This window comes from Melopsittacus undulatus, chromosome 6 (genome assembly GCF_012275295.1).
Source record: "Melopsittacus undulatus isolate bMelUnd1 chromosome 6, bMelUnd1.mat.Z, whole genome shotgun sequence".
NCBI lineage: Eukaryota > Metazoa > Chordata > Aves > Psittaciformes > Psittaculidae > Melopsittacus > Melopsittacus undulatus.
This window is the reverse complement of record NC_047532.1, coordinates 18176358-18202176: the sequence shown is the minus strand read 5'-3', so window position 1 is coordinate 18202176 and position 25819 is coordinate 18176358. Positions and strand designations below refer to the sequence as shown.

Genomic DNA, 25819 nt, shown 5'->3' with positions numbered 1-25819 from the left:
ATATGAAGAGGCTGGAACACAGATCCCAGGATCCAAGAACCACACAACTTTGCAGAAAGTACTGAGTAAAGCTCACCACCATGTATCACTGGAAAAATACCTTCAAGTTGGGATGCTGGTGAATAGTCTGCAAGGGGAGGATGCAGACCAGCAACATCAGCCTATGCCAAGCCACTTTCTGAGATGTAATTTCAGGTCTCAACATAGCATTGAAATCCGTTAGTGCTGCAACTCTATGTAAATCCACTCTTCGAGTTATCCTGGGTGCTTTTTCACAATGAGTGTCTCACTACAGGTGAATCAGGGGAGAGCGACACACACCAAGCTTATTAACTTTTCTTTAATTAGGAACAGAACAAAAATGTCTAGACTTTTACCAGTTATTTTACATAGAAAATATTTGAATGATGTATGAGGTGTTTTTCTGTCCGTTTTGCTCTCTTTTATTTCCATGTAAAAATATATATCTGGTACATAAGTTTAAAAAAAATAGATTTTCACAACAAAATAAGTGCTTTGAGCACTAAAAATCACTTACGCACCATAATGTTAGCCTAAATATTTATATTTTCCAGCCACATCCCTCCTCCCATCCCAAAAATGGGCAAACCCCAAATTCTAAATATCAGCTGTGTCTAGTATACAAAACTTTCCCAGAAGGACAGGAAATACAAACATAATGCAGTGGCTCAGACAGTTTGATTTTAACTCCCTAAAACAGAAAAAAGACTTCAGCTCTTGTGAAAAGACAAATGGGACAACTTTAGTTATCAGGATTTGCAAGCAGAAGGGAAGAAAATTTTGAGATGTGATACCATTCAGAGGAATAATGGTGCAGACAGGTAACAACAGTGTGCTTTCAAAAGGTCATAAAGGCTTAAGAAGGACTGTTCTCTCTTTTTTGGAAGAATGGGGTAGATTAGATATCTCAAAGTCCTTCTTCACCTGATATACTATCCTGTAGAGTTGGAAAATGGAAAAACATCCATTTCTGCAGCCAGCATCTGCTGCTCTTGAGCCAAAACAACATGTCAGGAAATGCTGACATGTTAAAAATCATGTTTTCTGGGAACAGCTTCCTCCACTTTCTGAGTCTTTCTCAGGTAGACTGTGCTGATCACACTGAAAAGTGGCCAGGTTCACCTCCTGTGTCATGGGGCCACCTTGCCACTGGTCCGGGCAGTGTTGGATGCATCTTAGAATATCATGAAGGCCCTCTGCCAAACATGAAAAATCTCTTGCAGGGAAAAATGGTCCTTTTGGTAAAGCATGAGTTAGGGCAGAATGAGAGACATTCATAGCTTGTGGTTAAAAATGGTACATCACCAACTAACCACATGAAGGCACCTTGGATCGAATGTCATCAACTTTGTTATCCAAGATAGCATCTTGGATGTTATCACAAACCCACTGCATGTGGGAAAGGTAAGGGGCATTACCAAGTTCACACCTGCTCACAGGGCAGGAATTACTGATGAAGCATCTGGAGATCAGTGTAGATGAGGACAAAACAAGAGGAAGGGTAGCTGAGGAGATGCTAGCAAACACAGAATTGGGTCGTAGAAACCAGAGTGTGCAAACATCAGCCAAACTTGCCTTGTTCTCCAGTAAGTCAGTGGCTTTCTCAGGCAGGAGCCATACAACAGAGACTGGGATCTATAACAAAAAAATCCCAAAACTTCTGTCCAGAGATGTTTGGCAAGCTTAGGCTTTGGCCGTGGCCTGAAGAGGCTCTTCTGCAGCGTTCATAGTTCATTGAGTTGAAATGCCCAGAGCAAGTCTTCAGGAAGAGGTCTTCCACCACAGGGTGTCTTGTCCCATCAGACTCCAAATGAGCCATCTGAGTTCACCTGCCAAAATGCTTCAGTGGCAAATTCGTTCTGTCATTTCTTTCTGCATTGAAGGGGGAGAGAGAAGAAAGAAACAGTAAGTGCAAAAGACAGGTTTTGGTAGAGTGACACGTCAGTTTGGTAAGTGTCCAAAAACAACCCAAAGAAGTGACTGTGCGAGTCTCAGGGAGTGTTTCTCTATTTCCCATGCCAGCCCTCATGGGAACTGCTCTGCCTCAGCAGCTCCTTCCTGGCATCCTCCTCGGTTCCTGTGCCACAAGGTTTTTTTGGCAGCCTAGCTTTGAGAGCGGTCCAAGGAAAGAGCTGAGATGTTGAAAGATGCAGGTCCTGCTCCTGACTCAGCTGTGGAGCAGCCGAACAGGGCTGTGCTGCTCTTGGAACCTCTGCTTGCAGCTGCTGAGGGAGACAAGACATGGAGCTGCTCCCAGCTCTTGCTCCAGAAGATAACAAGAGCTCACCCAAAGACCTGTGGTTTTGGTGAGGCATCCCACAGTCACACTGCAACGCAAATGAGTGCTATTATGAGGGCCAGAGGAAACCTCCTGCAAGACTGAGCTGTGTTTAAGCTAACAGACTGTTTTCTTTAGCCAAGGTGACATCATGCCAGCTGCATTAGGAAGATACCCAGCTTTCAGGTGGTGGAAGATGGCATTTGTTCTTGCCTGAAGCTTGCACATCATCTACTGCAGCGAGGGAATTATGCGATTCTCTCTGGCTCATCAGGTTCATGGCTTGTGAATGCGTTTGCACACCGACCACCTCACATACCCTAAAGGTCTGCACATGAAAATGTACTCCCTAAATAGAGCTAAAGTAGGACTGGTCTGCAGAGAGGAAGGTTGCAACTGAAAAAAGAACGAAGAAAGTAGGATGGCCCATGAGTAACCCTGTAAAAGTCCCTTTAGTGATATAACGAAGGGGGACAAAAGCTGCAATTTCAGCTCTTTAGTGGTGAGAGATTTGTTTTTAAGATCCATCAGGGGAGAGTGGCAAAGAGGGAGCTTCTCTGTAGGAGTAACATGCAAAATCCCTCAAGCAGCAGAACCCTACCAGCAAATCAAAAGCCAGTGCTCTGCCACAAAACTACATTGGAAATGTTTGCAGACATCTCAGAAGGGGAAAGACAAAGGGGTGAGAAGAATGAACATCCTCTTGCAATAGCATCCAGCCTACCCCACTAGCACAGCACCACACACCAAAGCAGCCTTGAAGTGGGTGGATTGAAGCTATCAGTGGGCTGACAAACCACCTACGAGCTCCTTAAGCTGTCCCCAAGTGTCCAAAACATTCATCAGACTGAAAATCCCCACAGCTCTGCCTTAGGTTATAATCATCTGGACCTCTGCCAGTGCTGCTGCCCAGCATCGTGACCTGTTCTTGTCAAGGCAACAAGTGCACGGCTTCTCTCTGCCCCCGTATTTCTTGATCTGCTAAGAGAGTGAATCACTGCCTTGTGCTGGTTCTTCCTGTACAAAGGATCTCTTTCATTCTTGGTTCCCAGGACTTGCTGCTAAGAAATCATGCCTCAAAGAAGCTTGACAAAAGGGAAACTTAGGCAGCAGAGGGAGATTCTGCCAGAGGCAGGGTTAGAAACTGAGAACTCCTTCATCCCACAATCCCTGTAATTTTTCAAAGCTGTTTGAGCCTAACAGGACATCCTTTGGCTGGGGAGGTGCTGTTGTTTTCTTTCTTTCTCCTCAATCTGAAAAGCTCCAACCATAATACATAAATCAGACCTGCTGTCCTGCTCCAGATATGCTCTGTCCATGTGCGTAGTGGCCTTCCATAATCACATGCAGGGAACAAGCACCTCTGCAGGCAGGAGTCTCTTCTGTCATGGGATTCATGAGGACTAACTCTGGCCATCTAAATGCAAGGTTAAGACAGTTTTCTGGGCTCATGAGGCAGTCAAGAGAGACTGAACCTCTCAAGGACACTTTTATCTCATCCCTACTGAGAGATTATTACCTTTCCACAAACCTTGAGCACTTGCAAAAACAAAACCTTGCAGTCTTAACCTAAAATATAGGCAGATGGAATGCACTGTCTGTCCTTGCTTAAGAGTCAAACCAACTCATTAATCCTTCAGGACTTAAAAACACTTTTTTTAGTGTTTTGGCAGGGCAACAGCTATAGTGCAGCCACAAGAAAGTGGACTGAGATCCAGTGTAGAGTGCTGAAGATGCTGGATGTAACTATTTGTGCATCTTCACAACTACTGCTGAAGCCAAGCCAGAGCAGCATGAACCCTCACACCAGGCTCCCACGGGCTCAAGAAACTTCGCTCAAGAAACTTCCCATTATTACTTCCCTGCCTGCAGCAGAGAGAAATGCTGTTGGAAGCTTTTGGATCAATCCTAACCCTTGCAGACTTTGGGACTGATGCAGCGTGAAGCTGCAGCCTCCCTGGGGTTGGCCTGAAGGACCATTTTCACGTTTTGAAAGTTGTTCATGAGCTGCAGGAACCTGTCCTCTCTCTTCAACTCAGATTTGCACCCTGGACACAGCCATCCTCTGATTGCAGGACACCCATATACCCCTACAGCTAGTCATTGCCTGAGGGAAGGAGGTCTGCCATGCGGTTGGGTCCGCTTGCAGCTTGGAAGCCAGGCAGTGGGCACACCACAAATTGAGACACAGCTAGACCACAGGTAAATGTGTCTCATTTCCGTATAGGTTAAGCCTGGTTGCATCACACATGAAAATCTGTTCATGTTAGATTCATCCAGACCCATAAATCATCTCATGTTGCATGTGAGTCACTGGCATTGAAAGCCTGTTTAGCTGTGTCAGCCTCTGCTTTGGCTATTAGGTGCTAATTATTGATATTAGCAAGCATCAGTCAAAGGAGATTACACCATTATGGGCTGTATGTCAATGCTAAAGAAGTTGTCATGAGGAGTGGTGATGAGGGAGACTAACTGGACAGAGTTAGGTTGAGCTGCCAGTTTCTGGAGCTGAGGGCCATTGTGGTAATACAGGTCACAATCAAACTCTAGGAAATAATTCATACAGACATTGCTGTCATTCAAGTCTCCCCTGATTAGATCATCATCTCTCCATCCCCCCAGATCATGACAGGAGCAGACAGGCAGCAAATTGACTGAAACGAAAGCAGAGGAGTAAAGCTCTGGAGCTCTTCTCAGCTCTTTCTCTCTCTGGGATTATATCCCTTTGGTCTTCCCTGGCTCTCTATTGCTGGACATGACCTTTTCTGTAATCCAGCCAAGTACTAGGTTCCCTATTAATTCTTCTTCTGTCCACTGCAGTCCTCCTTAGGTCATGTTGTTTAACTTTGCTTGTGACACACTTGCTTCTCTTACAAAACTATGTTTTGTTTTCTAGTTCCAAAGCTGTCTGGCCTCTGCTGCCCACGAGTCCTGTTGTTTTCAAGGACTCTCACTCTCTGCCTGGATAATTGCTTCCCAAGGGAGGCTGCAGAGAAACTGAAACTCCAGTGAGGCACCTCCGGTGAGGCATTCATAGCTGTCTTCTGGAGGTGTATGTTCTACTGGGGCTTGCCTTCCTGCAGCCTTATCGTAATTCATAATAGGATCTCAAGCAAGGGCCTTAGTCTGCTAACAGGAAAACTCGAGACTCTAGAGAGGAGACTTGAGCTCAAATCTGACCCCTGAAAGCCCTGGCTGGGAACACTTCAATGTGCAAACTGCATTGGAGTTACTGAGACAGTATAGAGGGACACTATGTTACGGTTGTCCTGAGGACAATTAAGACCAATGCATAAGACACGGCAGCAGAAGCAGAGTTTAAGGAGAGTTTTCAAAGTGTAAATGGTTGCTGCGAAGTTCTGTCTAAGAGCACTAAGGCTGATGGTTACAGGACAGAAAACATGGGTTTGCTTCTAAGTCAAGGTGAATGAAAAGAGTCCGGAGATGATGACTGCACTGCTCAGAGTGCAGCCCCCAGCTAAACACGCCAGTCCTGCATTTAGGCCATGCCACACATGCTCTCCACCTCCCCATCACTGGGACATCCTTACCAAAGGCTCCAGCTCCCGATGGTCAACGAGACTGAACTCCCTGATGAAGTAGTAAAAGTGCTTGTAGCAGGTGTTGACATGAGCCTCAGCACCCATGTTGATGATGCTGTCAAAGTGGTGGATGTAGACATGGACAAAGACACGGAAGAGCCGGGTGAGGATCTTAGTGCAAACTTGCTGGAACTGCTTGGGGAAGGGAACACCTGCAAAGCAGAAGCAAGTTGGAAGCCATTTGACCATTAAAATAAAACATAAACCAGCTAGTGTTTAAATGTCACTGTCATGCTTAACAGGCAGTCATGGGTGATGAGCTAGGATCAAGAGCTAAACTGGGCAATATGCCATCTAGCTCTTCCCACATACTTCCTTATTGCCCAACCAGCAATTTCACACAGGCATGATCTGAGGATTTGGGGAGTTTCCCTTGGAGAGAAAATTTCTCCTCCAGTGGAGAGAGAAATTTCTGTCATTCAGAGCAGTCTGGCAGAGGATCGTGCCTTCTCTCCCTGCTTTTCCTTACAAGCCTGTGCAGGCACAGCATAAGGCAAAGTGTATTTATGCAGGGCTATGAACAAAACTAGACCTTCTCCCAGCAGAAGAGATACCTTCCTTGTCCTCTGAATCGAAAGCATGGTTCATACTGTTTTCAACACACCCTCAAACATCACTTATGATGCATCACTAGAAACAGGTCGGGTTTCTACTCTTTTCTGGATCCTTGTTTCAAACACGTCTCATTAAAACAGGAAGAAAACTGCCTTAATGATGCTTAGTTTGTAATTTCATTGCACCTGTATGACGTTCCCCCCGAGAGGTCCTCCCAGGCTGATCAAGAACAGGACCCACCACAAGTAGCTCTGCACTTTTAGCCTAGTCCCACCCAAAGACTCTGCATTTCCATCCTTGCTTAAGTGAACTGTTATCACAGTGAAAACCCCAGAGGTGTGATACAGCCAATGTCAGCAAGCTTGGGGTAAATCTCTACAGGAAACGTTGACTTTGAAACACCAAATATCTATTTTGCAGGAGGAGGAAAATGAAACAAGTGGAATTTGTTTTCCTGAAGCTTCTTCCTCCCCCCTGAGTAATTCAATGCAAATTTGCAAAGAACAGAATAAACACCTCCCTTCCCACGGCTGTACCAGCCTCATCCCTTAGCTTCTTATTAATGCAGCACATAACCTCTTAAAAATCTCTCCAAATAATCTCTGCTCAGGCATGGCCAGCCCACCAGCTCACCCATTGGCACTGTGGAAAGCATCAGCAAGTCTCTTAGTTAAAAAAAGAATTAAAAATGGTAATTTTATCTTTGAATCTTTCTCATCAGCCTCACAAGGCAATTAAACCATTGTTCTCAAAGACTCCTGGCAGTTTTGTTTCCCATGCCCTTCTCCTCCATGGGTGGGAATTGCCAAGGAGCTGTTCTTCCAACATCATGCATGGAGCCTGTGTTTCCAATGGCCAGGGTTTGGCAGGTGCTGGGTTGAGTATTGCAGCACTCGTGACAGAAAATCATCTTTCTTTGATCTAAAACAGGCTCATCCTAGCCCAGTCTTGCCTTGCTTTGTACACAGCATGAATGTAGTTAGCAATGGGGGATGTCCCAGACACCACTTGGAGGAGGACACATAGCTCAGCTCAGTGTCACACACATGGAGAGGTGGTTTTGAGGCTGATTCATGGCCGCTGCTCTGCACAACCTGAGCACGCTGCAGCCTCAGGGCTCTTACCACAGCAGGGACCTTGGCATGACCCATTTCACTGACAGCTCTAGCACATCCCATTAAGACTTTCTGGGAGAGGTGCTCACATCTGTCAAAATACAACCAGGCTCTCCCCATGCCAGCACCTTAGGGTTGGCAGTGATCATCTGCTTCTGCCCTGCACCCTTGGCTGCAGAACTCTCCTTGTGTGCCAGTCTGATAAGGGCAGGGATCAAAGAGATGTCTCCAATTTTCCTTGCAGTCTGGAGGGACACTGCTTTATCAACAGTTTCATTTGAGCTTTTTGCACTGAGTGAGAATTTGCTGAGCAAATAAAAGCTGTAATCACCCATCTGGGGGCTCAGAGATGCTGTTAGGGCATCCCCTGCAGACCTGCTTTGAAGAACCAGTCAAGAAACATTGGTTTTAATAAAGACAAATTCATCATGGCAAGTAGTTTCTAATGGATGCACATTGCCAGGCGTCGGCTGGGGAATACACACTGTTCTGAACAGCCTGTCTTGTGGGACCAGAGGTGAGCAGTCACTGCAGGGAGCTCAGCAAGGTGCCAGCAGGCAGACAGCAACGCATTTGTTGCCTCCAGTTTGTCACCCATCCTACTTGCCTGCTTGTCAAAGCAAGCAGTAAGGATGAAATCAGACCTGACCAGCCACTGGGAATTTATCACCAGACTGGGAAGAGTGATAATGAAGGAAAGCAGCAAACCTCAACCCAGTCCTGAACTGAGAAAGAAATAAGGTCAGACATGAAAAACAGACCAAAGGAGCTCAGACTCCCAGGGCTGATAGCATCTGTAGTCCAGATACTGCTGTCAGATGAGTGATCTCCAGAGCTGGCAGATGTTGACAAGTGGCTTTTCATCGCTTTTGTCCTGAGGATAGCTAGGGAGCATCTTGTCCTATAAATCAGTTACCAGCAAGTCTTCATGGACATGCTGGTATCCAAGAGGAGGGGACACCTCTAGCCACATCCTGGGTTCTCCAAAACCAGCTCTTGCATCAGGGAACAGAGATGTAGCATAAATCATAGCTCATAGAATAGTTTGGGTTGGAAAGGACATTTAAAGGTCATCTTCTAGCCTACCCCACCACAGTGCTTTCACATGAACCCAGCTCCTTGGAGGTGAAGTTGGGCTGCTCTTCTTTGTGTCCATCACAAGGTGTCAGTGTGTCGCCATCCCCTCCACATGTGGCCATCCTGTAGTGGTGGCTGGCTCTCATAATGGGCAGTAATGCCACTAATGAACAAGTCACCCCTCACCCTACCATGTCATGACACCACTAACCACCGTGGTCCCTTGGATCCAGGGATTACAGCTCCAGCTTTGGCTTTTTCTGCCCACATCACCCCTTTAACTCACACATGTGCCAAGGGAGGCATGAGCAGCCCCAGCAGCACAGGGTACAACCCTGGACCATCGAGTCCTGCTGCCTCTCCCCATGCTGCAGCCACATCTGCATCTCCTGTGCCAGGACCCTCAACATAGGCTACAGATGCTTGACTGGACCCTGCATCTGGGACAGGGGCCCGCGCCAGTTGATCAAAGCACTTCCCATGGGAAGGAAGCACGGTGGATATGTGATAAGCAGGTTGCCGCCACCAGCAGCAGTCATGTCTTGCTGCTGATCTCTAGTGGCTTGGAAAGAAACCCACAGCAGCCACAGCAGGCACTGGCCACGCTGGCAAGGAGATGGAGATATTCCCCATCCCCTCACCCAGAGCTGAAAGGAAAGGGTTCTCCAGCAGAGCCTGCATCTGACCAACCCAGGGAGAGTAGCAGAAAGATGTGGCATAAATAGCCTTGCCCTGGGTCATGGCTGCTGGCTCAGCGGATGTCCAGCAATGCATGTGACATCCTCCTCCAGCATGCGAGGGAACAGAGCGAGCAGGCTGTGCCTCCTCCCTGCAGCCACCACATCCCAGCAAAGGGCAAGCCCTGGAACAGGGATCTCAGCACTATCCTGTTCTTGCAGGTGTTGAGCTTTGAATCAGTCAGTTCACATCAGAGTCATCCTGGCTGGTAAGAGGGGTCACCATGCACTCTCCAAGCACAGAGAGTGACAGGCTGCTCCCCAGATGACTCCCACCTCTCAGTCAGGCTGAGCTAGGCAGATCAGTGTTACAACTAATGGGGCAGAGAGACCCCATTAGTGGCTAATATGCTGATAAGCAGCACTTGCGAATGAAGCAGTGGTGGCCCTTGTTTGGGGAACTTCCTCCATCTTGGAGGTGGTGCATGGTGGCACAAACCAGCAGGAGTGGCAGCTTGGAGAAACAAAAGAATGAGGCTGGTGGGCCTGACACTGCATGGCTGAGATGGTCTGTTAGTAGGAGTATGACAGGCCAGGGCAAAGTTAGGATGAAGCCCAGCTGAGTGATGCTGCTTGGGTTTGCTTCACCCTTCGCAGCTCTACACACGTACAGGGACCCAGCAATGCCATCCCAGTGCATCCTGCCGATGCTGGTCCCAGATGCCGCAAGGTACAGAAGAAAATCACAAAACCCACCTGGGTTGAGTTAAAGGCACTGAATTTAACTTTACATTTAATTCACTGTACTCACCATCCAGCAGTCTTGCTGCTTTCGCAGCAGCAAACCCACAGTCTGTCAGGCAGTAGCCCCCCTCTGACTCTCCTTGCATGATGAGTGATGAGGAGGGGACTACAGGGTGCAATATGAACTTCATCAGATAAAGGAGAAAGATTTATACACAAGGTCAGCTCTTCTCCTCCCATTATCTAGGCATGCACTACCCAGACGCTGCACACAGACCAGGCAGCTGGTGGCTCAGAACATCGCTTATCCCAGTGTGGAAACACAGCCCAGTCCCAGGAGGAGTGGAACAGAGCAGAGCAGCAATCCACTACAGCAGAAAAGGGAGAACCTTACCCCTGCTCCAAGCCAGAGCAAAGCTGTAAGTACAGCAGGTACAATTTCACTGCAACACAGCCAGTGCACTGATGAGCGGTGACTCACAGCCCTGAAATGAATTAGCACCTTCAGTTTATCTTGGATGTTTTGCTTGAAAACCCCAAGACGTGATTCAATGCTCCAAAAAAAGCTGCTTTCCCTACTCTCTGCTGATTGCTTCAAAACATAAAGAAACCATATGGGACCACATGTAAAAGGAAATGAAAATGAGAGCTAAGAAAGTGCCTGCGCTTACAGTACAGGATTGCAAATGGCTCTTGGATCTCTCCTGCCCCCTTCTCCTGTCCCCTAACCCTTGTGCTCCAGCCAATTTAATATTTTCAGGATGAATCAGTACTGGGAAGCTGTTTTACTTCTTGGCAATTGTATTTTTTCCTCTGCAAGAGCAGTACTTCAATGAACTATGTAATGAATTATTGTTGTTGTTATTATTTCTGAATTCCATTTTGGCCACCATGGTGTTGGTGATTAATTTTTGCCTAAAAATAAGTCTTTAAAGCCCCATTTAAAACTAATGGCACCATGGCAGCTGCAACCGGGTGTGAAAGAAGCTGGAAGAAAATAGGCAGGGGAAAAAAAGAAGACAAAGTATGTAAAAAATAGCCAGCTGAGAGAAGGGCAATAATTAGTTGAATCCTGAATGTTTTCCTCCTGTTGTTATGGGGAGAAAGTATCGGATAATTTCACACCAAGTTCTCTCTGCATTTCATAATTGTTTTGGGACAACGCTTGAATGGCAGAGCTTGAGTTTTGAAAAGCTTTCTAAGAACAGTTCCAAACCCTCCTGTGACTGACGCTCTGTAGAGCTGCAGGCACATTTGGCAGAGAGCATGGGGTGTTTCCGGTGCTGGGTCTCGTCCAAGCCCTGCATCTGCACTGATTTAATAACACCACAATGGTGCTGATGGAAGATGCCTGTGTGCAACCAGCAACCTGATGCTGGGCTGACAATGCAGACACAGTGGGCTGCGATGGGCCCTGCAAACCCCATCCAGACAACTCTGTGCAGCTTCCTAAAACCAGGCACCACAGGGCAGAATGATTACTGGAAAAGTTGATATTTTCCACATGGTGATTTATTCATGTGGCCAACTCACTGAAGAAATTTACTGATATAGTTTTACCAGCTGGCAAAAATACACCTGTAGAATCATTTATTCTTCTCCCTGAATGGGAACAATGCTTATTCTCCACTTAAATGTGTTTTCCAGGACAGCTATGTTGGTTGCAAGAGTGGAAACAGAGCACTAGCATATGCAAACTGATACAAGTTGTCTGGGAAAGCTGCTGCTACTGCAGATTTATAGCAAGCAGGTTGGCATAGCTCACCCCATGCAGGGATTTGTCTCATCTTGACTGGCAGACAAACAAGTTTCTGCTCCAGAGGAAGGATTATGCAGAAAAGCCTTTAAGTGCTACCAAGCCCTGCAGGTGGATGGGGAAGACACAGCATCTCCCCCCAGCTGTTGCTGTGTTACACAACAGTGGCCCCATTAAATCATCATAAGGATTTTCTGCTGATGGAGGCAGCTATCCAAGGGCTGTGGTCCTGATGGTTAACTCTGCCAGGTCACAAGCTGTCTGCTGGCATCAGGTTCCCTTGCTGGAGCCAGGACAAGGACCTGTGCAGTGTGCAACTGAAGCATCTCACTGGAGATGCTCACTGGAGATGTGCCATGTGATGCCAAAGGACCCTGTAAGCCTACAAGCCACTGAGCCATCTCTGCTTATTTCCAGCTGTCCCTGCCCATGTCAGGAGGGTTGGAACTAGATGATCTTAAGGTCCTTTCCAACCCTAACTATTCTATGATTTTATGATTGTCACCCCAGGGTGAAGGATTTCCCCTCTCTGACCCATGAGATACCTCTCCTTTAACCGTCAGGAAAGCCATGAGCAAGCCCCACTGAATCATGTGCTGCTTCAGGCTTTGTAGCTGTTGGATAGAGAAAGATGCTGTGGTTAGCCTCAGGCAACATTAGCAAATTTGGGGAACACTTACTTAAAGGAAAAATATAAAAGAGATGTCTGCTTTGTCTGCGGTCAGGTGGCCTTAGCTGGGAAAATGGGAAATCTTGGTGCTGGGACAGTTTTACTGCATATGGCAAAGAGGGGCTAGGAGGGAAACCTGAGATGCACACAGCTCATGGAACACCCGCTGAGAGAGTGGTCAGCCGTGTCAGTGGACATCAGTAGTGCAAGCAGGAGTGGAACAAACCTTCATGCTAAACCCCATCTCTGTTGCTAATACTGAAAAGCCTCACCCTGCCTCCAAAGCGTGACATTTATCATTTCCCTCCATCACTTCATCAGACTCAAATCCCCTCCTTCAAACAGCTCGCATGTCTCCTGTGTCCTCTAGGTGCCTTATTCCTCTGGTCCTGGGTCTCTTCCAGAGGGGCAGGCTCTTTAGGAGGGAGGCTGAGTATCTCTGTTTGCTCATCCCTGTGCCCCATGTCCCTCCCCTCTGTGTGTCCCCCAGCCTCCCCCATCATCCGGTGCAGTGACAAGGAGCAGCCCGTCAGGAACATCACATCAGGATGTGACATTTCCCTTCGGCCAAACACCTCCATTTCTTGAAATGCCAGAGCTACCAAGCAATTACCCAGCACACAAGGCAGGCCAGTGAAAGACAGTTAATGGGGGACACACTGATGACAAAGTGCCACCAGCTCCTTCCTCCCCCTGCTTCCCACAGCAGCCTTTGATGCATTTTAAAGTGTGATCTCAGCCTAAGTTCCCTTTCACATGTGGGAGGCCACAACCACCAAGCTGTTCCTCCAAGGGGGCTGAAGTCACTCGGGGACGCAGAGGTCCCCGCAACAAAGGGGCTTGGAAGAGGGGCCCCGGGAGTGGCTTTGGAAGAGAGGAAAATGGGTTTTCCCCATGACTGCCTGCAGCCAGCCTGATCTCACCCAGAATTGTGCCCATACCAAAGTAAAAGGAGAAGTGGAAATGAGAGGCACCAGCTGTTCCTCCCCATGTCAGGTTGTGTTACACCTCGGAGGCAAAAGTGATAGAAATGGGGTGAAAACCAGCAGGGCCACAACTGTGCTTTGCTTTTGCTCCTCAGAGGGTGACATGAGAGAGCGGAGGGTGCTGTAGACTCCCTGTAGCCCTGACTCCCCAGAGCAGCTTTCAAGCAGCATCACATCCCAAATCCCACCTGAAAGGCATGAAATTAGACCAGGGCACTCTCATTTCTGTCTGGAGGGAAAACAGTAAATCCACATCTGTGCCCCTGCTTTTAATGGTGTGCAGAGCTTCTCCTTGGGAAGAGGCAGACCTAGCTTGTATCCTGTTGCTGCTGTTCCACCCCTTGGCAGCAGCCAAAATCAATGGGGATTTTGTTGAGACTGCCAGCATGGAGTATCCTGCACCAACATATCAGCCAGCCACACTTCCAGCCTCCTCTATCCATCGGGATGTGTGGAGCCCACTGAGCCCATGAGGGAGGGATGCCACCATGGCACAGCAAATGCCCCCAGTGAATCCTAGGGGCTGACTCCCCCATGTGCCCCAAGACAGCCTGTCTGTCTGTCCTCCAGCACAAGGATCTGGCACTGTACTTGCCTTGCCTTGCCTTCCCCTCTTATCTGCAGAAAGCCAAGGGCCAGAGATTATCCCACAAAAGATACACAACTAGATGCTACAGCATAGACAAATAGAGCTACAACAGCTAGTGGCTGCCTGTAATCCCACACAGACCGTTTACTTCAGTGTTTCCCAGCATATTAATGAAAATCCTGAGCCTCAACTGCACTGATTTCATATAGCTCTGTCAACTGTGCTGCTTGAGAAAACAAACAAGGTCAAGCAACCTCACAAAGCTGTATCTTTCGTCCTGAAGCTCCTTAAATATTCTTTTACATTCAAATACCTTTGCATTTCATCTGAAAAGCAACCACACCAAGGCACACCTGAGGCTCCAGCAGCCCCACCAGCCTATGCATCAGCTCCAACCCTTGAACTCATCTCCCCAAAGGACAAGAAAGCAGCTAAGTAGCAGGGCTAACATCAGCCCTGGCAGCTGCCAAGCACTGCAGGTCAGCAGCAGAGAGGTTACTTTCAAGCTGAGTTGCCTTTGGCAGCTGCTGCAAGCTTCTAAGGCCAAACTTTTTGAAGAGGTGCATCATATACCCTGGGGATTGACAGCTGAAAAGGCCAGATTCCAGGACTGTAAGAATGTAAGTAGTAAGAATGTGAGGTGCAATCGGGGCTGAGATGAATTAGCAGAGGTGGAAAGGAGCTGAGAAGTGAAACAACAAGGTGGGATGAGGACTGGGCCTTGGGACCACCTTAACCAGCCCTGTGGTTCAGCTTCTTGAGGAAGTGCAAGGATGCTGATGATCTATCTGCCCTTATTTCTCAAACACAGAATACTTGGAAAAAGCACAGAAAAGGAGAACATTTTTTTCTACATCTTCTACAAGCAAGACAAGGACTCCCAAATTCAATCTGGGACAGACACTGAAGAACACCTGGAACAGGAAAGGCCATGGTCCTTGGGATCACAAAGTCAGCAATACCAACCCTGAGGTGTATCAGCAGAACCTGCCCCAGTTACAACTCCAGCCTTCTCATGAAGAACCAGAGCACACTCACCTATCCTGGTGGGAAAGATGTCCTCGTTGTTAATGAGCATCTCGATCCAGTCCATCAGCATACACATGTACTGCGGAGCCGACAGCTTGGTTGGCTTCTTGTACTTGCTGTCGTCCTGCCACCTGTACTCATACTTGAGTCCACCAGACATGATGGGGCAGCTCCTTTCCGTGCAGTACTCCGACATGGTGCCGTAGATGAGGTTGATGCGGTTGAAGAAGTCCACCACATGCACTGCAATCCAGTCATTGATGCTCTCCCCGGGAGGCAGCTGCACCACTGATTTCAGGTCCAGCCCAGACTTGAGGGAGGCCTGGGCTTTCTTGTAGAGCTCAAAGCGCTGGGTGCCCGGCTCAAACTTCTTTCGGGGTCGAAACGTTTTGTCTTTGTTGAAGACTTGCTTGAGACACAATGCCATCATGGGTAGGGACAGCCAGGGTGAGGGCAGAGGCTCAGTGCAGTGTCAAACCCAAAGCTGGGGTCTTCAGGGGTGGAGCTCTCTGTGGGGAGAAAGAGACAAATTTTAGTCACAAATTAAGCCAACATGGACTGTTGGCTGGCACTGCTGCTCTGACAGCACACAGGGATGGAGATTTGGGGTAAGCTCCTTGCCCCTCCACATCAGGGTGACTTGAAGCAGCTGATGCCACCTCACACAGCAGCTCCTGGTACTGGAGAGGGTGAGCCTGTGCAAGTTTCAGTGGCAGGCAGAGCCCTTCCTCACTTCTGCATGTACTGGGACATCACCAGGCTTCAGCCAGGCTCTTGCCTTTTATCAATAACTGCTGCAATAAAGCAAGAGCCATGACATCAACAGAGTTCACCAGCCCAGGAAGTTCCAACCTGGTGGCCTTTTCCTCTTCCAGCCAAGGGAAGCATCTCTTTCCCAGGGATTTCTCAGGACCAATAACCCCTATCCCACTACTGTGGCTGGTGAGCGATGCTCTGGGAACTGCACTGTGAGCGCAGCTGGCTGCTAGTTCACACAGCCCCAGTCCAACATCAATGGGAAGAGGGGGGATTATTTTTGTTGTTCTGCCCCGTGTGTTTGTCCAACAGAACAAAACACGCATCCGAGGAAGGGAAACGGCAGCACAACAACACAACGTGCCAGGATGCGGCCAGCCCTCGGTGTGCACACAATGAACACAACAGTTGGAGTGGCTGATGCTCCTCTGGGTGACTCCGTCTGGAAGTCACAGCTCAGCAAAGTGCTGAGCTCACCCCTTCCTGCCCGAGTTAGCAGTTATTTCCCTTTATTCCTTTTCTTCCCTGAAGCTCCAGTGGAAATCCCATCCGCCCCAGGCTGAAAGATGCGTTTTGTTACCTGCACTCATCACTTGTAGTGGTAATGTGAGATCAAGACCCCTTTCTGCTAAATGCTTTGGCAAGGCTTAGAGAAAAGAAAGAAAGTCCTTCAACAGCATGCCCCCAACAGGAGGAGATGGAGAAAGAGTTAAAAAGAAAGGAAGGAAAAGATTCACGGAAAGGGGAAGTGACTTACCCAAAGTCACAAGCAGGAGGGAATGGTGCCCCAGAAAAACTTGGAGGCACATTCCTCATAAAAAAGACAGCTTGTAGGCAAAAGCTTTAAACTCTGTTTTCTAAACTTAGCCCTGAACCACAGGTAGGTTCTGAGTTGCCCAGCAGAGACCAGATAAATATTTTGTAAGAGAAACTCTGTGCTCCCCTCAAAGCTCACACATGGGGGCATCACTGGAGGCAAAAGGACCTACTGATCATCCCAAACACAGGTAGGATCTGCTCAATGGGGGTTTCTATACCACAGTCAGCACGTGGCTGTGACGGGAAAACCGTTGTGTGGTTGGAAACCCCAGCACGAGTGCCATTAGTGCTCCAACCATGGCCTTTCCTACAGGCTGGAGTGTTGCTTTGCCACCGTTAGGTAGCTCACAGCATGGTGATTCCAAACCCTGCCATGCTCTGCTGTATGCAGGTACAACCTGACCTGAAACCATACGGTTTTAGGTGCTTTATGCCCCATGGAAAGGTTCACAGCCATCATGCAATGTTACGCAGTATGACTTTCATAGTTGGGTATCTGTAAACCTTCCCCAGCTCATGTGGCTGGGTGGGATTTTAATGGATTCTCATTTTAGTGACAGGACAAGAGGGAATGTCTTTCAGCTGAAAGAGGGGAGATTTATATTAGACATGAGGGTGCTGAGGCGCTGGCACAGGTTACCCAGAGGAGCTGTGGCTGCCCCATCCCTGGCAGTGTTCAAGGCCAGGTTGGATGGGGCTTGGAGCAACCTGGTCTAGTGGAAGGTGACCCTGCCTGTGGCAGGATGTTGGAACTGGACGAGCTTTAAGGTCCCTTCCAATGCAAACCACTCTATGATTCTGTGATTTATTGCTGAAGGGCAGTGACTGGGGAATGTTTCTTGGATGCTTTTTCCTCCCCTACCCCAAGCAGGCTCCAACCATATCAAAGGACTTGTTCCCCACTCCAGAAAAAGAGCATGAGCTCTTCAAAATGCCAGAGCAGACAACAGCCCAAGGAAGCACAATGTAGGCCAGGGTACTCTGGGCACAGCGAGGCTGTAAAGAAAAGCCCTTATCTGTCGCTTCCCATCCAGCTGTCACAGGATATTCAAGGCATATCCTGTTGATAGCACCTCTAAAAAAAGCCTCCTGGGGAGTTTGTTAATGCATAACAGTTTCTGAAATATGTACACATACATCCATATACATTCATCTGTAACTGCTGCAGTGGGCATCCTAATCTAATAGGAAAGGAAGTGCTGGGATACTGTTCTGGATGAGACATCCAGCAGGGTCTGCCCTTATGGAGGAATATGTGATGGGGCTGAGCAGTTCCCAGGCCTGCAGTCAGCATGGGAGGGAGGGAGCCAGCAGCACCTCCTGTGCTTTCGCCCCTCTCAAAGCACTTATCACTAGCTGGCTTTGCAGCAAGCCACAACATGGGGTTGTTCGTGCCCTGTTGTCCATACCCTCACACATGGACTATTTTTTCTCTCCTGTCACCAGGCAGCAGCAGAGGGCTCTGGCTGAAACATAAAAGCCATTAAAATAAGCAAAAATAAACAACTGGTCCTCTAACAAGAAGTCAGGATTTCCCCATCTGACACTTGGCAGCTTCCCAGGATGGGGATGATGCAGTACCCACTAATCTGTCCTCATCCTGCAGCTCCCTCATTCCAGTCCCCAGCCAGTCCATTAACCCCCAACAAAGCTGAGCAGCCCCTTTACCCAACACCCAAATAAAGCCCAGGGGCTGCCACCCTGCAGGGCTGGACAGGCATCCCACAGGACCACACCAAGCCTGTATTCTCAGTCTCTTTGCTGGGCAGATATAGGATTAACAACTCAGAATCACAGAATCAATTAGACTGGAAAAGATCTTTAAGATCATCAAGTCCAACCATTACCCCAGGATTGCCAAGTCATTCACTGCTCTGGGAGCTATTGATGTTTGCAGGCTCTTCCATGCAGAGACTGGGTTGTTGAAGGGTAATGAGAATCCAGCCTGGTAGAGGGTATCCCACCACGTGTGTCACTTGCAGGGGCCATGAGCAGTGAAATCAGTTCTCTATGAATACAGTGTGGGAGTCCCTTGTTCCTGTGTCTCACACTACAAGTCCTCTGCAAATATTGAGCCACTCACTGGGAAACAAACTCTACATCTCATCTCCTGAAGCCAGACCATTAACTCACCCAACAACTGCACCTCTGCATCATCCACAACTGGATCTTTGTGTTTCCCTGCAAGCTGCTCTCATTCCCCAGGCAGGTGGGAATGTGCTTTGTGCTTCAGTACCATCCAAATGACACCCCAGTTAAAAATGTAATTAAAGCAACAAACCTGCTAAACATCGGCCAAGTGTTTTCCTGACATACTTCTGATAGAGATTGCCAGGAATGTGGGAGAGAAACCTATCACTGCCCAAGTGCTCAGAGCAGACCTGGACCTGGGATGCCAGCAGAACACCACAGCCTCTCTGCTCCCCAGGCAGCAGCACACACCAGAGTAGCAAGAGCGGTTTTGCTTTCAGGATCCTTGCCAGCATCGCTGCCAAATCACCAAGTCATCAAAAGGCCGTGGCAGTTTCACCAGAGAAAATGTTCTCCAGAAATCAAATTTAACACAAAGCCAAAAACACATCCTGGGATTTATGACCCAGAGAAGCAAAGAGGCACTGGGCCAAAGAACAGATTTGTTCTCTACCTCACTCCAAAGCTTTCACTGCCCAGAGATGGATGTGCAGGAAGGATGTGAGCAGCACAGGGAAGAGCTGCACAGGGGCCAGGATCAGGGCTTGAAATACCAGCTATGGCTTTTGCAGCTGAGGTGCTGAGATGGGACACACCAGCTCAGTACAAACAGTCACTGCAAAGTGACCTATGCCTCAGTTTCCCCATGCACAGGGACCCAGCACCTGCCTCTGCTTTCTGGGAAGAAAAGCAAAGTCCTTTGGGAATGGACCCAAATGCATCCAAAACCTAACTGGAGGAAAAGGGCATCAGCATCAAATGCAAGACCAGATCTTCCTGGTGTCCACCTTTATGCATCTGACTCAGCCAGTGCTCTTCCATCACTGGTCAAATATTTGGGACAGATCCACATAAAAAAAAAAAAAAAAAAAAAAAAAAAACAGAAATGGGAGCTCTTCCAAGGTTTATCTGCGGTGTGGAGTTCATCTGAGTCTGATGTCCAAGGGCTGTTGCTTTCCCAGAAATCAGACTTTGGTCACTGAAGCTTGGGGTGGGATAGGAGACCCATCCAAGCCAAATCCAAATTGTCCAACTCACAGCTCACAGCTTGTACTGTCTGTCTTGGGAAATCTGAAGGTGAGCTGCCGTTCAACAAGCTTAGACAGCAGCTTCCTACAACATGACCGTACACATCCACCTGGCAGGGCCTGGACCAGCACCGTGGCAGCCGCCTGCAGGTCTCTACCTTCAGTTCCCACGTGTAAAATCAAAGCTGCTCTTAGAGGAGCCTTGGCAAAGGCTGCAAACCCCCTTCACCGCATTGCAGTTCCCATCGGGGGTGGTGCTGGCACCCCAGGGGCTCACACGTCCCTTTCTGAAGCATGTGCAAACCCCCAGATCAAACCTCATCCTGTTCCTGGGAGCGGACGGGGGGAAGCAGGCAGCTGTGGAGCTGGAGGCTTTTCCTGCTGTCACCCCATGTCCCTGGTAAGGACAGCAGGAGAGTGGAAAGAGGCTGCTGCTTCTCATGAGACAGCCATACTACAGCCTATTTAGTGCTCACTCCCATCCATGCTCCCAAAACAGCCTCGGCTTTGCAGAAGGCTGATTACAAACCCAGCTGGGTGGCCACAAAACCCTATCCACAGCTCTGAAGGCTGCTGGCTTCAGTCCTGCCCCTGTTTGTACCAGCAGCAGCAGAAGCAAAACTCAAGTTGGGTTTAACAAGAACCAAATGAGAGCAGGGTTAAGCTCTGCAAGGGCACAGCAGAGCTGCTGCCAGGGTTGTAGGAGGCAGAGACATGTGAAAAGCTTATTTCCCAGCTGGCTCCAGAGACAAAAGGAAATGAACTGGATAGGGGGAGAATGTAGGTTCAGGGTCGAACTAAGCTGCTAGTTTCAGATTTGAAACTAGTCTGGGGGTTTTACTTAAGCTTTTTGTTTCTTCTTCCTTTTTTATCTTCTGGAAACCACAGAGGAACACGGCAAGGCAAAGGCTTTGTTGTAAACTAAAAACAACTCCAAACATTCTGTTTGGAAGCTGGCAAAACAAAAGGGGAAAGCAGGCAGGGTGGAAGGAGGGAGGGCTTCCTCCCCTCCAATTCCCAACACAAGGTCACCAAAGACAACCTCAGGTTTTGATCCCAAATAAGCTGTAGTCAGAGAGCCCACAGGAAGGATCAGACGCACCACTGGTCTCCAGGGTGATGGGCACCAGGCGGTCCTGTGCTTCCAGCCTCAGTTTCCCCAGTTTCAAGACTGCTCTCCCTCCCTTTGCTGCCTCTATATTGGCTGCAAAAGGAAAAGCTTTAGGGGTGCAGGTGCCCCTGGAAGCATTAATGGTCATGGAGAGTAAGGACAGAGGGAGCCTTTGACACCAGCACCTCTTGCAGCTCCAGTGCCAAGTGCATCCTCTCTGGATCCAGCCCGAGACAGTTACACACTCACACAAGCATCTGACTGGAAACCACAGGCAGCCTCTTTAGCAGCAACCTCCAGGCCTTACTGGTGGTGTGACAGCCTGGGAGCACAACAAGGGGTCCAGTGCCACAGGCAATCCATAGGGAAACTCCAGCTCCCGCTGCTTTGGGAGGAGGCTGTAGAGGGAGAGTGCAGGTACATGAAGCTCCAGACACCATAAAGTAAACTGTAGGTTAACTACTACCACCTCTGCACATCCGCCAAAGGTTTCTCCAGGGTCTTTGGTCATCCAGATGTCTACTTCTGCTTCCCTGCTTTAGGGGATTTCCTTCTCCCCACCACAAGCAGCATGGAAGTCCTGTGCTGTCCCATCTCCAGCAGGACAGGCATCAGCTCAGCACCGTGTGCCAGCCCTGACACAGCAGCCAGCTTCCAGATGGACAGTGTGACCAGAAACCCACTGGCTTTTCATTGCTCTAGGAAGAGCTGCTGTCTGCCTGCTGACTCCAAACTCCCACCTCTGAGCTTCCCTTCAAGCCCCAGAGAAGCCCTGTTGCAGAATTTGGTGTTCAACCATTTCCTAGAACATCTTTCCAACCAGGGCTGGATTAGTATCCCAAAGACCAAGGCATCTTCTCCCACGCAGCCACTGCAGCCACCCCAGCCACAATCTAAGCAGGGGTTGTGAGTGCATGGTGCTCCCAGGAAAGGGGACGTATCCCCTCTTTTCCAGCCATGTCTGGTTTAAATCATCTAAGGCAGGGGGAGCTGCAGAACGAAGATGCTGAGGAGCACAGTCTTGGGGTGCTGGCCCCCCTCCCTCAGTGCTTCCTGCTGGAGCCAAGCCCCAGCTAGGCTGTCCGTGAGAAATGGGGTTATTGGCTGCTGATCCCAAATATAACCCAAACGATGGAAAATTCCAGGAAACAAGCCAAGACAAGATGCCGGGAGGGGGATCAAGGCCCTGCACGTAGGCTGGGGGAGCTGCAGGGAATCTCCAGGCTGCCAAACCCTCCTTGTGCAAACCCTCCCTGGTACCAGAGAGACCCATGAGAGGTGCAAGCATCCTCAGAGGCAGCCCTGGAGCACCAGCCTCTGGAGCAGCAGGACTCAGTCCCCCATAGCCACCAGTAGGAAGCTGTGATGGTGCTTGGAAATCCCCAGTTCCTGCAGAACGGACCCAGCATGGCTTCCAGGAACAGGGCTGCACACACTTGGCTCATCCCTTGCTCTGTCCTGCTCCATGCCCTGCCTCCCTGCCACACCAATAGCCCAGCAGCAGCTCCCAGTGGATCACAGCCTGGCCCAAAGGCACTGAAAAAGCTTTTCCTGAGTCACCAAGACACCTCCAAGCAGAAAAGCAAAGCCCCATCTCTCCAGGATAGAGGCAGCATGTCCAGGTCATTCTGGGGGTGATACCCACTAAGGACAGGGGCTTTTGGGAGTACCTCATTCCTGCAGGGTTGCGATCTCACTGCTGCCACCAGTGACTTGTTGGGATCCCCGTGAAGAGGTGTCCAATGGGCTCCGCAGTGCCCGACTGCTCCGGTTCTGTCCCAAAGGTGCTTCCTCCGTAGTCAGCGCCGTAATCCTCCACACGGGAAGCTCCAGGCCTGCGAGCTGCGGGAGGGAGGCGAGAGAAGATAAACCAGCTACTGAAAACCCATCTCCAGCACTCGCCCTCACCCAGTTTCCCCACCCACAACTTTCCGCCCTCCCTCTGACACCAGCAAAGCCGCTGCCGGGACCGTCCCAACCGGGAAGCGTGTGTCTGTGCTGCCTTCCCCTGCCCGAACTCCTTCCCCTGCCCACCACTGGCTATCCCTGCCCTGATGCCAAGGGTTCCTGGACCCTCCCGAGCCCCCAAAACAGGCTCTTGGTATTTACATACTGGCACGCCAGAGGAAGGGAAGAGCCGTCTGCAGGCATCCATGAAGGATTGCTCCTTCCCAGGCTAACCCCAAGCGGGTCTTGCCCAACCCATGCTTAAAAGCACCGCAGGAGCATCCTTAGAGGTGCAGCACTGGCTCTTCCCACCCCCAGGACTCACCTCATCCCGGCACGACTGGCTTCCAGCACCAAATCCTTCCACTGTGCTTTCTGCTCTGAGGAAAAAAAGAGAAAAAGTAAGAAGAAACAAGCCCTGGGCAGGATTCCCGACAGGAATGCTGACGGTTTGGGGATGGCAGCAGCAGCGAGAGCCACAGGCTCTGGTATTCACTGGGGTTTCATTAACAAAACCCCAGAGCCGAGGGCTTTTCTATGACCAGTGATGTCACATCCTGACCCCACTGCCGGCAGCTCCGCTTGACCCTGGAAAACCCGCTGGGAAGCTGCCCCAAAATCACCCCCTCCCAAGCACCATTCCTGGGTGCTGAGGTCCTTTTTGGCACACAGTCCCACACCACTGGCTAACTGTGCTTTCACAGGACAGCAGTGCAATGGGGGAAAGGAGGTGAAACCCTGCAGTATTCTCCCCCCCCCCCCATCTTTTCCCTCTCCCTTCATCCTTCCTTCATCCCCACTCGCACCAAAATCAGAGGATTCAGTGCCAGGCCAAGCTGGACACCATCCAACACAGAAAAGCCTGAGAGAACGGAAAGAGCACCAGCCCAGCTTCCTCTGCTCACAGCAGACTTACTTGCTGTCGGTCTCGGAGGTGGGGTGAGTTCTGAAGTGCACTGTGATATTTAAACACTCCTCATGGAAGCAAGCCTGTGCCAGCAGGCTCAGTGCTGAGAGGAGCAGCCAGCCCAGGTGGGATGGCTCTGCTCTGGGGTCAGGATGTGCAGCTGATGGTGCACCCCACAAGTGATGCTTTGGGGTGGGAGGCAGCAGCACAACCCTGGTGTTCCCTATGCCCTTCCTGGCACAGTGGTGTGTCTTTCCCAGGGGAGCAGCCACGGCAAGATGAGATGTTGGAGCTGTTGGTAACGTCTGCAAATTGTTTGGCACCAGGTCAGTTCTAGTGAATGAACTGTTCCCAGGCTTTGCTTCAACGTGTGTTGAACTCAGGTTGAGCCAAGCATGGCAGGTGATGGGGTGAGCTGGGACCACAGTGCAGGTGAAGGGTGGAAGGACTAGTGGGAGTGTGAGAAAGGAAACCACAGACCCAGCAGCCTGAGGTGGAAGGAGGATCCAGCTGCTGGGTACAGTTGTGTGAAGCAGGAAGGTTTAGGACAGGGGGTCCCTTCCCCGATTCCTGCAGGAATCAGGGATCCTGATGCTGCTGCAGCGGTGGATTCACCTTCCAACCCTATCCAGTGGGATGCACCTCTGCAGGATCTGGACTCCTTCCTCCTCTAATGGGGCTTCTCAGTTATAGGGGATGCCAGGGTTTGCCCCTGAGGCACAACACTGAGAGACAGCCTAAAACTAAAAGTTATGGCCCCAGCAATGACAAACAGCCTCCATTATCCAGCAGCCTCCCCAAGCAGCCAGCCACAAGGGAACTCAGCCCAGGCCCTAGAAGGCATCTGCTCTCCTTTCCTGCCAGCATTGTGTTGTGCAGGTGCAATAGAATCCATTTGTCACCTGCAGCAGCATCTTACTAGGAGCAAAGAAGACATCAAAGGGCCCATAGCATCAGGCAGCAGCCACTAGCAGATTGCTTCGGGCTGGAGCCAGAGGGAATCAGGGCTTGCACACCCCAGCAGCACTTTGCTTCCCTGCTTGCAAGCCATCTGGGACACAGCTGAAGTTGATGGGAGGATACACTGTGAACAGGATTCACCCATGCTTGGCACCCATTGCAACAGTAGATGGCTGGGATGGCTCACACCTACAGAAAAGGTAGAACGTGGAAGCAAGCTCAGCTCCTGGGGATGGAGGGAAGCACAAGCTGTTGAATTCATCTGTCTGGCTGCTCCCCCTCACAGTCATCAGCTAACTCAGCACAACAAGCTCATCTCTGTGCATACATCCACCCCAGGACCCACAGGCTGGTTTAAGGACACGGAGCCTTTTCCCCATCAACCCTGCCCCACTCCTGAGTGAATCTTGTGGTCATTGCAAGTCTCAGGTTGAAGTAACACTGCTGAAATGAGGATCTGGCTCAAGCAGCCCAGCAGACTCCTCCTGGCCTCTGGCAAACCAGCTCTGTGCCTGGCTCCGGGATGTTCAGGTCACAGCACCAGCTCCACAAAGTCTCTTTCAGCACATGGGGGAGTTTCTCAAGGCTGGATGCTCCCTGGTTGCATATCACAGCTGCCCTGAGTGCTGCCAAGGTCCTCCATCCCAAGGACAGTGTCCGTGCTGCCCCACAAGGGATGTGGAGGTACATCCTCAGACCTTGTGAGCGGGAGGTGGAGGTCTGTGGCGCAGATGTAACTCCTAACAGCAAGCCAGGAGGAAACTTTCAACTGAAATCCAAGAAAAAAAAAAGAAAAAAGAAAAAAATGGGCACAAATCCAAACTTTAGAGGGCTTGGCCGGATAGCAAAGATCCCGAAGGGAACTCATGGCCAGGATTTACATCCAGGCGAGACAGAGCCAAAATACTTAAAAGGCGAGATGGGGTCCTCCCATCCTCAGTAGTCTGGAGCCAAAGGAGAGGGGCCAGGAAAACAGCCCAAGGGCTGAAGTTGTATGAGCTG

The 25819-nt window shown here is 49.7% G+C and overlaps 1 protein-coding gene across 3 annotated transcripts; it reads right to left on the bottom strand.

Annotated features, from left to right (window-relative positions):
• Positions 1-354: 354 nt before the first annotated feature.
• On the bottom strand, positions 355-23346 carry MOB3C (MOB kinase activator 3C). 3 transcript variants are annotated; one of them, XM_031050906.2, is made up of 5 exons: positions 23276-23346; positions 22674-22845; positions 15109-15608; positions 5851-6053; positions 355-1893 (listed from the first exon to the last, which is right to left on the bottom strand). In XM_031050906.2, the coding sequence occupies exons 3-5, from the start codon at positions 15527-15529 to the stop codon at positions 1864-1866; spliced, it is 654 nt and encodes a 217-aa protein (XP_030906766.1). In that variant the 5' UTR covers positions 15530-15608; positions 22674-22845; positions 23276-23346; the 3' UTR covers positions 355-1863. The 3 variants fall into 3 exon arrangements, with proteins under 3 accessions (XP_030906766.1, XP_030906767.1, XP_005151162.1); XM_031050907.2 differs by lacking the exon at positions 23276-23346 and adding an exon at positions 23117-23137; XM_005151105.3 differs by lacking the exon at positions 23276-23346 and having other exon boundaries at positions 22674-22913.
• Positions 23347-25819: the final 2473 nt, after the last annotated feature.